At 44.5% G+C, this 13651-nt stretch overlaps 1 protein-coding gene across 2 annotated transcripts in view; it reads right to left on the bottom strand.

The window, feature by feature from the left end:
* Window positions 1-13651, bottom strand: part of LIMK1 (LIM domain kinase 1) — a 213222-nt gene that overhangs the window by 12944 nt on the left and 186627 nt on the right. For both annotated transcript variants that reach the window (XM_073616568.1, XM_073616569.1), the window contains 4 exons: window positions 8942-9073; window positions 8052-8111; window positions 7837-7902; window positions 145-280 (listed from right to left, as the gene is read on the bottom strand). In XM_073616568.1, the coding sequence (XP_073472669.1) occupies window positions 145-280; window positions 7837-7902; window positions 8052-8111; window positions 8942-9073 (394 nt within the window). The remainder of the gene's footprint in view (window positions 1-144; window positions 281-7836; window positions 7903-8051; window positions 8112-8941; window positions 9074-13651) is intronic.

Raw genomic sequence — 13651 nt, 5'->3', positions numbered from 1 at the left:
ATTACATGCATATGAAGGACTAAACTTGTGCAACATAACGTGAAGCTTAAAGCACATTCCAAAAAACATCATCTAAAAAGACACTGTGTATCCTCCTTCTATTAGCTAATTTTACAGATCAGTTTACATCCCCATTATATTCACCATTTATCATTTCTGGTGCCATCCAATAAGGATTTCCCACCACAGTGTATCGTTTTCTTCTGTCTTTCCGCAAGTCCCGAGCTTCATCTGTTACTAATCGAGCCAAACCAAAATCAGCCACAACCACACTGCCATCCTGAATGAAAAAGAGCAAATTATCAATGTAATATAAAAATCTTTTATTTATTTTTTTGCCATCCATTCAATTTCCTCATGTTCTTACAGAAGCTGGGTATAGTCATAAAATGAAGTATCGAATTGAATTTAATCAAAAACGTATTTTATCTGGTGCAGGATGCAAGAAGTTGATACTCTGTTGTGACAAGAATCCTTCCAGTTTGAAGAAAAACAACATCAATAAAACATATTTATCGGAGGGTTATGCAGATTGTATTGCTGCCCAAAAAAGAATAATATAAGACATGAACCATATATATATATTTTCATTTTATTGGAGCTGTAAACATTTATGAGCTAGTTCTAAGCAATTCAAACTGAGCATATGATGGGATAAGAAATGGTAACGTATAGTGAAAACTGCATGTACAAACCTTCAGTAGATCTAGAAATATATTCCTCCCCCCCTTTCCGTTAAGAGTTCTCTTCCTTCACCTTCCTTTCGACATCTGTCCTATATCCCCTTCTTCCAATTTTGAGTGGACTTTCCCCCATACTTACCTTTTCCACTAACCTACTCATTACATAAGCCCTATTATACACCCTAGCATATTAGGCAACTTCTGATATTCTCGCCTCACCTGTAGCCTGGCTCCTTTCACAACAACCCTGACTTTATATCTAAGGATTAGTCTGTTGTGACACATTTCTTACGCTTGCATTTTTTGAATATATCTGAAATCTGCTCCTAAAAAACAGACTTTGTGAGTGCTCTTTCCTTGATGTGATGATGTAGGTTCTCCTTTCTTTACATTTTTTATGATATCCTCTGTTCTTGATATGGAAAGTGCTTTATAATACACTATATTGTCAAAAGTATTGGGACACCTGCCTTTACACGCCCATGTGTGTGTCCCAGAAGGCAGTGGGGGAAGGAGGAGGAGGGGCCGGAAATGTCATAGATCAGTGATCTTACCCAGGAGTGGGAGCGGTACCTGTCAAAACCAGGTACACGCTCCCCCCCAATAAAGTGCCAAATGTGGCAGTGAAGGGGGAGGGTGCGAACAAAGGGAGCTTCTTCTTTTGGGTGGAGCTCCGCTTTAAATATAAAGAATCTGATGTTGGTTTAATAATAATATTGGTTTAATAATAATTGGTATAAGTCTCTCCAATGATCTTTTTCCCCTCTTCACATATGCTGCTGCCAGCTTAAGAGCACAGTAAACTGAAGAAATCAAGTTCTGCTAGACATGGTCCACCTGCGACAGAGATGGCTGAACTTCAAGAAGCCACATACCTTTATATTTACTTAATGGCAAAACATCTATTGATTCTTTCTTTTCTATACACCTGCACAACATAACAAAGCATTTACTGCATGCATCTTTACATGCTTTTCACTCTGATGTGCAATGTATGTTAATGTGCATTTTCTCTGTTTGTGTGCAAAACTGCAGCCAGGCTCAGTGCAAACTAACAGTTTGGGAGGAGTTAACATTTTTGAGGTTTATACTTCTTAAACTGATTTTTTATATCCTTATTAATATATGTACCGTATACGATCATGTCTAAGAAACAGCCAGCTCACTCACAAATTCACGGAGTGCACAATGAAAGTGTCACTATTTTGTATGGCCACACATTATGGCCACATTATTTTCCAGCACTTCCTTAACCCTCTTGGGCATGGAGTTCACCAGAGCTTCACAGATTGCCACTGGAGTCCTCTTCCACTCCTACATGATGACATCATGGAGCTGGTGGATGTTGGAGACCTTGCGCTCCTCTACCTTCCATTTGAGGATGTCCCACAGATGCTCAATAGGGTTGAGGTCTGGAGACATGCTTGGCCAGTCCATCACCTTTACCCTCAGCTTCTTTAGCAACGTAGTGGTCGTCTTGGAGGTGGGTTTGGGGTCGTTATCAAGTTGAAATACTGCCATGCAGCCCAGTCTCTGAAGTAAGGGGACCATGCTCTGCTTCAGTATGTCACAGTACATGTTGGCATTCATGGTTCCCTCAATAAACTGCAGCTCCCCCAGTTTCGGCAGCACTCATGGAGCCCCAGACCATGACACTCCCACCACCATGCTTGACTGTAGGCAAGATACACTTGTCTTTGTACTCCTCACATCGTTGCTGCCACACATGCTTGACACCATCTGAACCAAATAAGTTTATCTTGGTTTCATCAGACCACAGGACATGGTTCCAGTAATCCATGTCCTTAGTCTGCTTGTCTTCAGCAAACTGTTTGCAGGCTTTCTTGTGCATCATCTTTAGAAGAGGCTTCCTTCTGGGATGACAGCCATGCAGACTAATTTTATGAAGTGTGCGGCATATGGTCTGAGCACTGACAGGCTGACTCCCCACCCCTTCAACCTCTGCAGCAATGCTGGCAGCACTCATACATCTATTTCCCAAAGACAACCTCTGGATATGATGCTGAGTACGTGCACTCAACCTTTTTGGTCAATCATGGCGAGGCCTGTTCTGAGTAGAACCTGTCCTGTTAAACCACTGTATGGTCTTGGCCACCGTGCTGCAGCTCAGTTTGAGGGTCTTGGCAATCTTCTTATAGCCTAGGCCATCTTTATGCAGGGCAACAATTCTTTTTTTTCAGAAGAGTTCTTTGCCATGAGGTGCCACGTTGAACTTCCAGTGACCAGTATAAGAGAGTGAGAGCGAAAACACCAAATTTAACACACCTGCTCCCCATTCACACCTGAGACCTTGTAACACTAACGAGTCACATAACACCGGGGAGGGAAAATGGCTAATTGGGCCAAATTTGGACATTTTCACTTAGGGGTGTACTCACTTTTGTTGCCAGCAGTTTAGACATTAATGGCTGTGTGTTGAGTTATTTTGAGGGGACAGCAAATTTACACTGTTATACAAGCTGTACACTCACTACTTTACATTGTAGCAAAGTGTCATTTCTTCAGTGTTGCCACTTGAAAAGATATAATAAAATATTTACAAAAATGTGAGGGGTGTACTCACTTTTGTGAGATACTGTATATATAATAATTTGGACTAACATAATCTCACTAAAATTGCTACTATCGCTGAGCTAATAATATTAACTCTATTTTGCAAGTGAAGAGTTATTACATGAGAGAGGATCCACAGAGTACTGTCCCTGTAAATCATAAAAATGTTGTACCTCTGCATGACATATGTTGGTGACAGAAATAAGAATTTATTGCAAGGAGTGTGGGGCAGCACTAGAGCCAGATTGTCAATGCTGGACACGTCATTCTCGGGGCATATTTAGCCCCCAGGGTGCACAACGTTCTTGGCTGCAGGTAAACTGTCGGCACAGCAACAATGGTTGCTAAGACTCATACCTGGGTCCCATTCAGCTGCCGGCTGGGAGATTTGAACCGTTAAAATAGTTTTTTTTCCCCTTTTATACTTACCTAGGTGGATGCAGCATGGGACCGATGCTGCATCAGTCCCCCTGTGTCTCTACACTGAGAACCAAGCCACCGAACACCGCCGATGGCTCGGTTCTCACAGATCCCAGAGAGGAGAGCTGCTGCCTGTCAGTCAGCAGCTCTCCTCTCTGCTCCTCCACACTCACTAGAGCATTGAGCTGTGGAGGGGCGGGGATCAGCCGTCTCAGGCTCTCAGCGGCTTGCTGAGACAGGCATCAGTCAAGGCACCTGCCGGATCCAGACTTCATTGTCGTGATGACGCAGTGCCTTCACTTATTCCAGTACATTGCTGAAAACGGGTCACAGGAGTGCAAAACGAATTGCACTACTGTGACCCTTAGAAGAAGTCCAGCCAAACGTGCTTAGGCTGGACTTCTCCTTTAATGAGCAGGCTGAATGTACCTCCTCCACACTCACTAGGGCGTTGAGCTGTGGAGGGGCGGGGATCAGCCGTCTCAGGCTCTCAGCGGCTTGCTGAGACAGGCATCAGTCAAGGCACCTGCCGGATCCAGACTTCATTGTCGTGATGACGCAGTGCCTTCACTTATTCCAGTACTTTGCTGAAAACGGGTCACAGGAGTGCAAAACGAATTGCACTACTGTGACCCTTAGAAGAAGTCCAGCCAAACGTGCTTAGGCTGGACTTCTCCTTTAATGAGCAGGCTGAATGTACCTCCTCCACACTCACTAGGGCGTTGAGCTGTGGAGGGGCGGGGATCAGCCGTCTCAGGCTCTCAGCGGCTTGCTGAGACAGGCATCAGTCAAGGCACCTGCCGGATCCAGACTTCATTGTCGTGATGACGCAGTGCCTTCACTTATTCCAGTACTTTGCTGAAAACGGGTCACAGGAGTGCAAAACGAATTGCACTACTGTGACCCTTAGAAGAAGTCCAGCCAAACGAGCTTAGGCTGGACTTCTCCTTTAATGAGCAGGCTGAATGTACCGAGTTGATTGATTGATCAACTGGGGTACAACCAGCCTCCCAGATTCTCTTGCGATGATAGCAGCCACTAGCGAAAATCACTGTCTTCTCCCAGTGGAATAGAACAATAACCTGGCAGGAGGGATTCCTGCATCAACACTGTATGTACCTGTGGTTGCAGGAAAGAAATTCGCTTTGTGTACGGCAAGCCTGAGGAGACTCTAGGAAACATGAGCCTAAAGCTCCAGCTGCTGGTTCAAAAAGATATTATTTCATATTGTTGATTAATTTTTTATTTTAATTTGAGCTGCAATGCAGCAGGGTTGTCTGAACAGTATGCATAGGCACCACTCCAATATTGATTGTTCCTGTGTTTACATGCAGTTACAAAACCTGTGTTACCTGCAGGCAGACACATAGACGTGACTGGGCCATTAAACTGGGGGGCTCTTATCCCCACTATGTTCTGATTTTTTGTATTCGTATAGTGTGTGTCTGGTGTACTTCCTTTAATAAATCACTGCAAAACAGTGTTGCTATATCAATAAAATATAATGTTGAAGATGATGTTGATGAAGATACTGGAAGATACTAGGGCCCCTCCTTCATCGATTCATAGGCCCACTTGGGACCTGTCTGGTCTCTGGGAGGTTTGTTTGGTGGCTTTCCTTTGATTTCCCCTACTTTATGCCCCCTTATGGGCACTCCCCCAATCCTATCAATGTTTTCCTTTTGGCTGAGGATTTGCTCCTTCCTTCTTAGTGTACTCAAGGGGAGAGAGGAAATGGGAGGGTGAGAATGCCAACCTTGGTGGAATATGTCACTCGATATGTGATGCTGTTTACCAGGGATCCCCATTATTGAACAAGAGAGCTGAGCTGAACAGAGCTGCGTGATAATGCCAAGTGGCTCGCTGGATGCGAATGATGTAGGTGCAACTAAGGGGAGAAAAAAAAAAAACCTGGTCCTACTAAATACATAACCCTGGTGACAGGTAATCAATATACACCCTAATGAGGCTTACCAAAGTGTGGCAATGTTGCTATAGCCAGAGAGCAATAGAAAAACAAACCCCAGTGTCTCTACTGGGATCAAAAAAGTGGCTACTTCGGCAACAAATAGTCAACATCTGAGTATGTATCTAAAAATGACAAAATGTATTATTCAATCTAAGAACGTGCTAAAGCAATCATAAAATGCACCTATATAAAATGAAACCAGCTGCACGCTGTATGCTTCGCCGGGTGCTCCCGTGGGAGGTCACCCAAGCGAGCAAAATTGAGGTGAACACTAACAGGAAAAAAGAGAAAAAACATGCACACAGACATACAAAAACATAAAAACATAAAGTCAACCACAACACAGATGGTCCGGACACCAGTCTGCCATTCACAGTGGAATTGAAGTGCGATTAATTCGCATTGATGCACACAAAAATGTGGAAAAAACAGAGGGGAAATGGGAATAACCGCAGATGCTGTAATCCCCAAGGGATTTTTTCAATATCACTGTGAGTGGCCCCTCAGGGGTACCTAAGGCATAATATCAGTGGTTGCCTGATGACTGGTATGCAACTTGGGTAGGATGGGTAGTGCTGTCACATGGGTGTTTGACACACAGCTGTATATGTTCATATATTTTAATTATTGTTGTCATTCTTCATGTTGCCTTAACGTGAATATACCATCCCCTGACAAGGAGGTCAAATTGCAGAGAAAAATATCCTTCAATGTGCACTTCAGGCATTCACTAATTTCTGTTGTAACACAGATGTCCAATGAATCATACAGCAAACAGCATATTTCAATCCAATCTCGCAGCCTTGAATAATAGTGTACAAGGGAATTAGGGTAATATAATGTAGCCACAAAGGGCTATCACTTCAAATTGCTGCCCGTCAAATCATATGACCTTTGCACCAGTCTTCCTATTTGAATACTTAGGCCGTTGGTTTTGGCATATACTTTCCGTTGTATCCATGCGTTGATCCAGGTCTCCTTGCATCAGCCACCTCTTAGCCGCTCATGTATGATGAGGTGATCTCCTCTTGTCACTGTATAACCGCTGAGTGTGCTGGGCTTGTAAGGCCGATCAGCTGTGATGTATGCTGGGTGGTGATGAAGCCTGCGTCTCCTATCCTACGTCTCCTATCCCATGGTGGTGACAGATGGGGGGGCGTGTCGTTCGGCTGGCGTCACATGACCGATGTGACGTCAACGCATTTCGCTTAACCAATCAGCGTAGCTTCATCTGGACGGATATGATGTAGGTGTCATAATACCCTCGGGGGGCCATTGCCTATTACTGTAATTACAATGGTCTATGGTTGCTAAATTGGCAGTGGGAGTAAGCCTTCCCTATCCCCTTTATATGGAACCATGACTTATTTGTGCATTGGTCCATAATTTTCCCATATGAGCTCCCATATATTATTAATTGTTTTTCTACTTCTAGCTTGCTAAGGCTATGAGATGCTAGTGTATATTTTTTTTCCCCCATAGCTTGCCTAGTGGTCTTGACCACCAAGTCTGCCCCCTTGTTCATAGCCAATTATATAACCTCTACTATTACACATATTATCCATATGGAGATTAATATATTATCCAAGATAGGACATTTTCTTTTCCCCCCTTCCTTCCTCCCCTGTGCTCTACAAAAAAACCCCTTAAGCTACATTTATGTAGATGCTTGGTATTCAATATATAGATACATTACTTTTATTTTATATCATGCAGACCCTCCCTGCAATTATGTTCCTGAGGTTCTAGTGGGCAGGTGGAGGCCTAAGTGCCCTGCACAGGTGTGCTCATAGACCCTTCAGCCCTAATTGTTCTTAAATATATCCTTGGTTGATAAGTATTTTGAAGTTATCAATAATATGTGGGTGCCGTATGTGGATACATATAAAGTATACTGTACAGGACGCCAGTGATGGGTCCTGAGCAGCAGTTATATTGCACCTTTAAGGGGGATGGTTTGCAGTTTGATGACAATGCATCGTAACTCATCCTTCTTGTTGCTTTTCTACCTTTTTAATGAAGTTAACAATAAAACTGAGATGGTTTTACAAAAATACATGTCTTTATGTCATAATAATGCCTAAAAAGTGCCATATTTTCTTGATTATTATTGTTTAATACTTATGGGGATATAATTGTACCCAACCACCCCAAACACCTCTTCTGAAAGAAATAGTCATATTATCTTACCTCTCGCACAAGGCAGTTGTGAGAATTCAAGTCTCGGTGGATTATATTCATAGAATGGAGGTAGGTCTGAAAAGCAAAAACATTCTATTTTTAAAAGGAGACAAATGACACAAGTGGGTCCTGTAAAATAGTGATTTTGTATTTAAAGTTTTGAGTAACTACCAAATGCACAGGAAGGATTCTGCAAAAATAAGAAATACATACTAAAGACTCACCATTCCAGCAGCTATATCTCTGGCAAAGCTGACCCTTTTATTCCAGGGATACTGAGCATCCTGCAGATATACATTTAAAGATAAGTATTAACACATTATTGCTCACAAACAATGTTTATGTGAACTTATATCAGTTGAATGTCAATGATATACATTTAATGCCAAATAATGAAAACTGACACATCTTTGTACCTCACTGTATCCAAAACTGGAAAGATATGTTATTGGCTAAGCCCCCATGTATTTCTGTTTGTGACCCCAGTGAGTGGCCTTTCCTTATATTTCTGTTATTGCAACACTTGTACAAAAACAGGGGGTGCAGTTGTCACCTATCCTGACAAAGAGTGAGGGTACAGCTTCTCCGCTGGGACACAGACAGAAGTAAAATCCTGCTAGAAGCTCTATCCCTCTCCACTCTAGCAAAAAACAAACTTTAGGCCAATTTCGATGATCTATAAATGGTCGATATGTGTTTTTGTCCTTTAAAATGCCTTTTGACATATTACCTCCTTCCTGCCCTCCTCGCCCCTTTAAAGGCGTCTAAATGCCAGGAGGCAGAGGCAGGCATGTGGGTCATGCATGCTGTGATTTGCAGTTACAGTAGTCACATAATTAGAAAGCTCCCGATCCCAAGTATGCATTGGGAGCTTTCAGGACCCCATTGGTGACTGTGCTGGGGGCGCGCAGGGTGTGCAGTCTCAGCAGAGAAAACTGTTTGCATAAGGCTGCATCTTTGCAGCCTCTTGTGTTAAAGCCCACCTGCCAGGAGGCCGCATATATATGCCATGTTGGCAGAAAAAGGTTAATTATAGTCCATAGTTTACATTTCTCTATTCATTTGTGTTCTTCAAGCAATGAATGAAGGTATAAAAATAATGCACAATGCTCACCATGCCCTTTATCACTCTTCGCAGGGTACCTCCAGGGATGTACTCTGTGATGAAGTTCAATCTCTTGTCCTTATAAAGCACTCCGATAAACTTCAGCACATTTGGGTGTTCCAGGCAGCGCATTACCTTCACCTGTCATACAAATCAAAGTTACAAACACAATTACCTAGATACCAGTTTATGTGACTTGTGGCAGCGTTCTATAGTGGTTTTCACTTTGTGCATCAAAAATTATTATTCCATGAAAATATTTACAATTATTATATCATCTACTTGACTACATTAGGATGATTTACCATACAGAAGAGAAAGTTTACTTAGCAAAGTGAATAAAGTGAAACTGTTTTCAGTTTAATCATTAAATGCTGTACAAGGCAATTCATGTTTCTATTCCCCTACACATAATTAGTATTATCAGTGAACATATTCTTATTTTTTCATTAAGCTATGCGAACATTCACATACTTAAGTATACCTATACTTTAATAAATCAACATAATAAAATCATAAATACCCCTCCCTAGACACTGGAAATCCTCCACGACACCAACCACTTGAGAGTTGAGTATTGAAATAGTTGCTGGCCATTGCCAATGATAACTTTACCAAATTTCAAGATGTGCAGTGTTCGTGGATTGATTTTGCTGATTCCCCTGAGATCTTGTCTTTTTTAGAAACCAGGTAGGCCAAATCGATAGCCAAGAACAGCTAGTTGGACCATTGCGTTGGAAGCTTTACCCTCAACTCTTGTCTTTTCTGCATCCCTCCTCTTCTGTCTCTATCTTGTCTTTTCTCTAGATCCCCTCTATCTTTATTTTAAAATCAGGAAAGGTGGCTTTATGCAAAACGTTACCCTACTCCTCAGCAAAGGTTCCACTCACATGGTATGACATCTCATGCTTCATTAGCTGAGAGCCGCGTCAAGGTCTAAGTACATATTTTAGGTGCTGCTTTTAAAGCTGAAGTTCGGGATATGCCAGTTGTGTCTAAATACAAGAGATATGTGTATTCTTACTTGAATCTTAGTGTTTTGTGTATTTCTTATATATCTGTGCAGTATTCCAATGTGAAAGTGTTCCTTTGTCCAGGAGCTTACTCAATTAGGACCAGCCGCTGCTGCTCCTTCTTATCCACAGTGACTGGTCTTGTTTACGCCTAACCCCCTTAGTTTTCTGCAGGCACCCTGTAGCGGAAGGATCTGCTCAGTTCCCCCAACAGCTCTACTCTCTGCACAAAATATGTACATCACAGTGATGATGTCACTGCTTTTATAGGGTAAGAACTGGGTTTGCAAAGGCATTATGTGTACACAAAGCAGATTAATTTTCTTCATGGCCATGAAGTAATTCATTTAAATGTAAGCATTTATTCCTGAAGTTCAGCTTTAACAACTGGATAGTAAAAAGGAAGCCTTGTGAAAGAGTGATCATGCTATTTTCTCTGGAAGTTCAGGAAGAAAAACTCCGGTGTATTTGGGGATTACAGGCATATCTGTGGCCTATTAGATATTTGAGAACTACTGTTACTGATCTTTTTTTACAGTGAACTTGTGCTTTCCTAATGCAAACTCTGCCTCTTCTCAACTGTACATAATTCCTTTGGCCCCCCTTCTAAGCCACTGGGACTGAGGAGAAATACCTGGGCATGGGGAGCAAGTCACTCTGCTAATCTATTAGTTGCTCAGGCACCCAGGTACTTGTAGTTTTCACATTCACAGAACTGTGAATGAATGAAGCACCGGCTGCCCACGGTATTTAAAAATTGTGATATTCTTCCCCCGTTCGCTGTCAAAACGGGGGGATTGGGAGATGCGGGGGCTGGTGCATCTGTAACATGTTACACCCTGAATATGGGTGTAACATGTAATGCAGCGTACACACGACTGGACTTCCTGGCAGACTATTTCCGACGGACTTCTCGTCGGACTTCCGGTGGACTTCAGACGGACTATCTGAACGAACAGACTCGCCTACACACGACCGGCCTTTCCGGCAGACTAGGTCCGCCGATCTTCCCGACGGATTTTCAACGGAGTTACGGCGGACTTCCAAATGAACGGACTTGCCCACACATGGACTAAAGTCCGTTCATTTTGAACGTGATGAGGTACGACGGGACTAGAAAAGGAAGTCAATCTCACCGCTTTTACTGGCGAGATTGACACCTTGCGAGCCCCATCCCAGAGCATACCAGGCCCTTATCCGAGCACGCAGCCCGGCCGGTCAGGAAAGGGGGTGGGGAGCGAGCGCCCCCCTTCCTGAACCGTACCAGGCCGCATGCACTCAATATGGGGGGGTGGGTGCTTTGGGGGAGGGGGGCGACCTGCGGGGCCCCCCACCCCAAAGCACCTTGTCCCCATGTTGATGAGGACAAGGGCCTCTTCCCGACAACCCTGGTCGTTGGTTGTTGGGGTCTGCGGGCAGGGGGCTTATCGGAATCTGGGAGCCCCCTTTAATAAGGGGGACCCCAGATCCCGGCCCCCCGCCCTATGTGAATGAGTATGGGGTACATCGTACCCCTACCCATTCACCTGGGGAAAAAAAGTGTTAATAAAAAACACACTACACAGGTTTTTAAAGTAGTTTATTAGGCAGCTCCGGAGGTCTTCTTCCGACTTCGGGGAGTCTCTTCCGACTTCTCCGCTCTCTCCGGCCTCTTCTCCCGGTGTCCGGTTCTTCTCCCGCTCTTCGGCCTCTTCTCCCGGTGTCCAGTTCTTCTTCCGGGCTCCTCCGCTATCTTCTGCTCTTTTGCCGCTCTTTTGCTAGTGGTGGCCCGGTCTTCATCGTCTTCTTCCCTCTTCTTCCGATGTTGACATGACGCTCTCTCCCGCTGTAATGCTGTGTGAGCGGTGTGCAATGACTTATATAGGCATGGGGCGTGGTCACCGGGTGGTGACCCCGCCCATTATGACGGCACAGTCCCAGCATACCCCAGGACTGTGATGTCATAAGGGGCCTATATAAGCCTATATAACTCATTGCACACCGCTCACACAGCATTACAGCGAGAGAGAGCGGTGTGTCAACATTGGAAGAAGAGAAGAGGGAACAAGACGACGGAGAAGACCGGGCCACCGCTAGCAAAAGAGCGGAAAAAGAGCAGAAGATAGCGGAGGAGCCCGGCAGAAGAACCGGAGAGCGGGAGAAGAAGCGGACACCGGGAGAAGAGGCCGGAGAGTGGGAGAAGAACCGGTCACAGGGAGAAGAGGCCGGAGAGAGCGGAGAAGTCGGAAGAGACCCCCCCAAATCGGAAGAAGACCCCCGGAGCTGCCTAATAAACTACTTTAAAAACCTGTGTAGTGTGTTTTTTATTGACACTTTTTTTCCCCAGGTGAATGGGTAGGGGTACGATGTACCCATACTCATTCACATAGGGCGGGGCGGGATCTGGGGGCCCCCTTATTAAAGGGGGGCTCCCGGATTCCAATAAGCCCCCCGCCCGCAGACCCCATGTTGAGGGCATGTGGCCTGGTACGGTCCAGGAGGGGGGGGGGGGACGTTCGCTCGTCCCCACCCCCTTTCCTGACCGGCCGGGCTGCGTGCTCGGATAAGGATCTGGTATGGATTTTGGGGGGACCCCTACGCCTTTTTTTGGTGTAGGGGGTTCCCATTGAAATGCATACCAGATGACATTGTCGCCTCTTTCTCGCTGCAATATGAAAATGTGTTTTTCCTATTGCAGCAAGCGCAAGATTATACCGTGTCGCCGAGAACCAATTCTCGCAGGCAGGTGCTGTAGCTGCCCTTGCGTCGTATTTGGTCTGTCGGACCAGCATACAGACGAACGGGCTTCCCAATAGGAACTGGGTCCGGCGGAAAGATTTGAAGCATGTTTCAAATCTAAAGTCCGGCGGATTTTCGACCGAAAGGGTCTGTCGGAAGTCTGATGAAGCACACACAAGGTCGGATTGTCCGTATTCGGTCCGTCAGACCAGTCCAGTGGAAAAGTCCGCTTGTTCTTCAAATAACTGTGAAAACATGCACACTACAAATAAACAGCAACAGATAGAAACAGATAAACTGCACCTGTCAAAGCTTTATTGTTTTTGTACACTTTTAGATTCAGCCTCTACTTGCAGTGTTAGATCCATTTAGAACAAGTTCTTAAAAGCTAATGTGTATTATGCGGACTGTGACTGTACCTGTTGCTGTGGACTGGGCAAGCCCTGGTACTGGCCTGAAATCTGAGGATGGTTGATACAGCCTGAGCAGACCTGGTGTGTTGCTTCTTTTAGAAGTCAATTCAAATAAACAAATGTAAGAAATTTAAAATCTAATGAGTATTAAAGTGGGAGTAAACTCCCATCTCTGACTTTTAACTGTAGGTAAGCCTATAATAAGGCTTACCTATAGGTACTGTAAATATTTCCTAAACGTGCACCATTTAGGAAATATTTACTGTACATGCAGCCGGTCATGACACCGGCGCATGCACTCTAAAGAAATGGCAACCTGGCCGTTCCTGTAGAGTCCTGTGCCGCAATCAGCGGCTCCGGCACGAATGCATGGGAGTGACGTCATCACGGCTCCGGCCACTCATACCTGGAGTCTGCAAACCCTGGAAGGAAGACCAGGTGAAGATGTCAGCCCTCTCAGCGGTGACAGTGCGGCGATGGAGGGCTTCGTTTTCCGGTAAGCTTCATATAATGTGCTAGTAAGTGATGCATACTAGCACATTATGATATTGCCCTGCAGGTTGCAAAAAAGCAAA

The sequence above is a fragment of the Aquarana catesbeiana genome, linkage group LG02 (assembly GCF_042186555.1).
Source record: "Aquarana catesbeiana isolate 2022-GZ linkage group LG02, ASM4218655v1, whole genome shotgun sequence".
Classification (NCBI taxonomy): domain Eukaryota; kingdom Metazoa; phylum Chordata; class Amphibia; order Anura; family Ranidae; genus Aquarana; species Aquarana catesbeiana.
The sequence above is the reverse complement of the archived record's forward strand: the minus strand, read 5'-3'. Positions and strand labels throughout refer to the sequence as shown.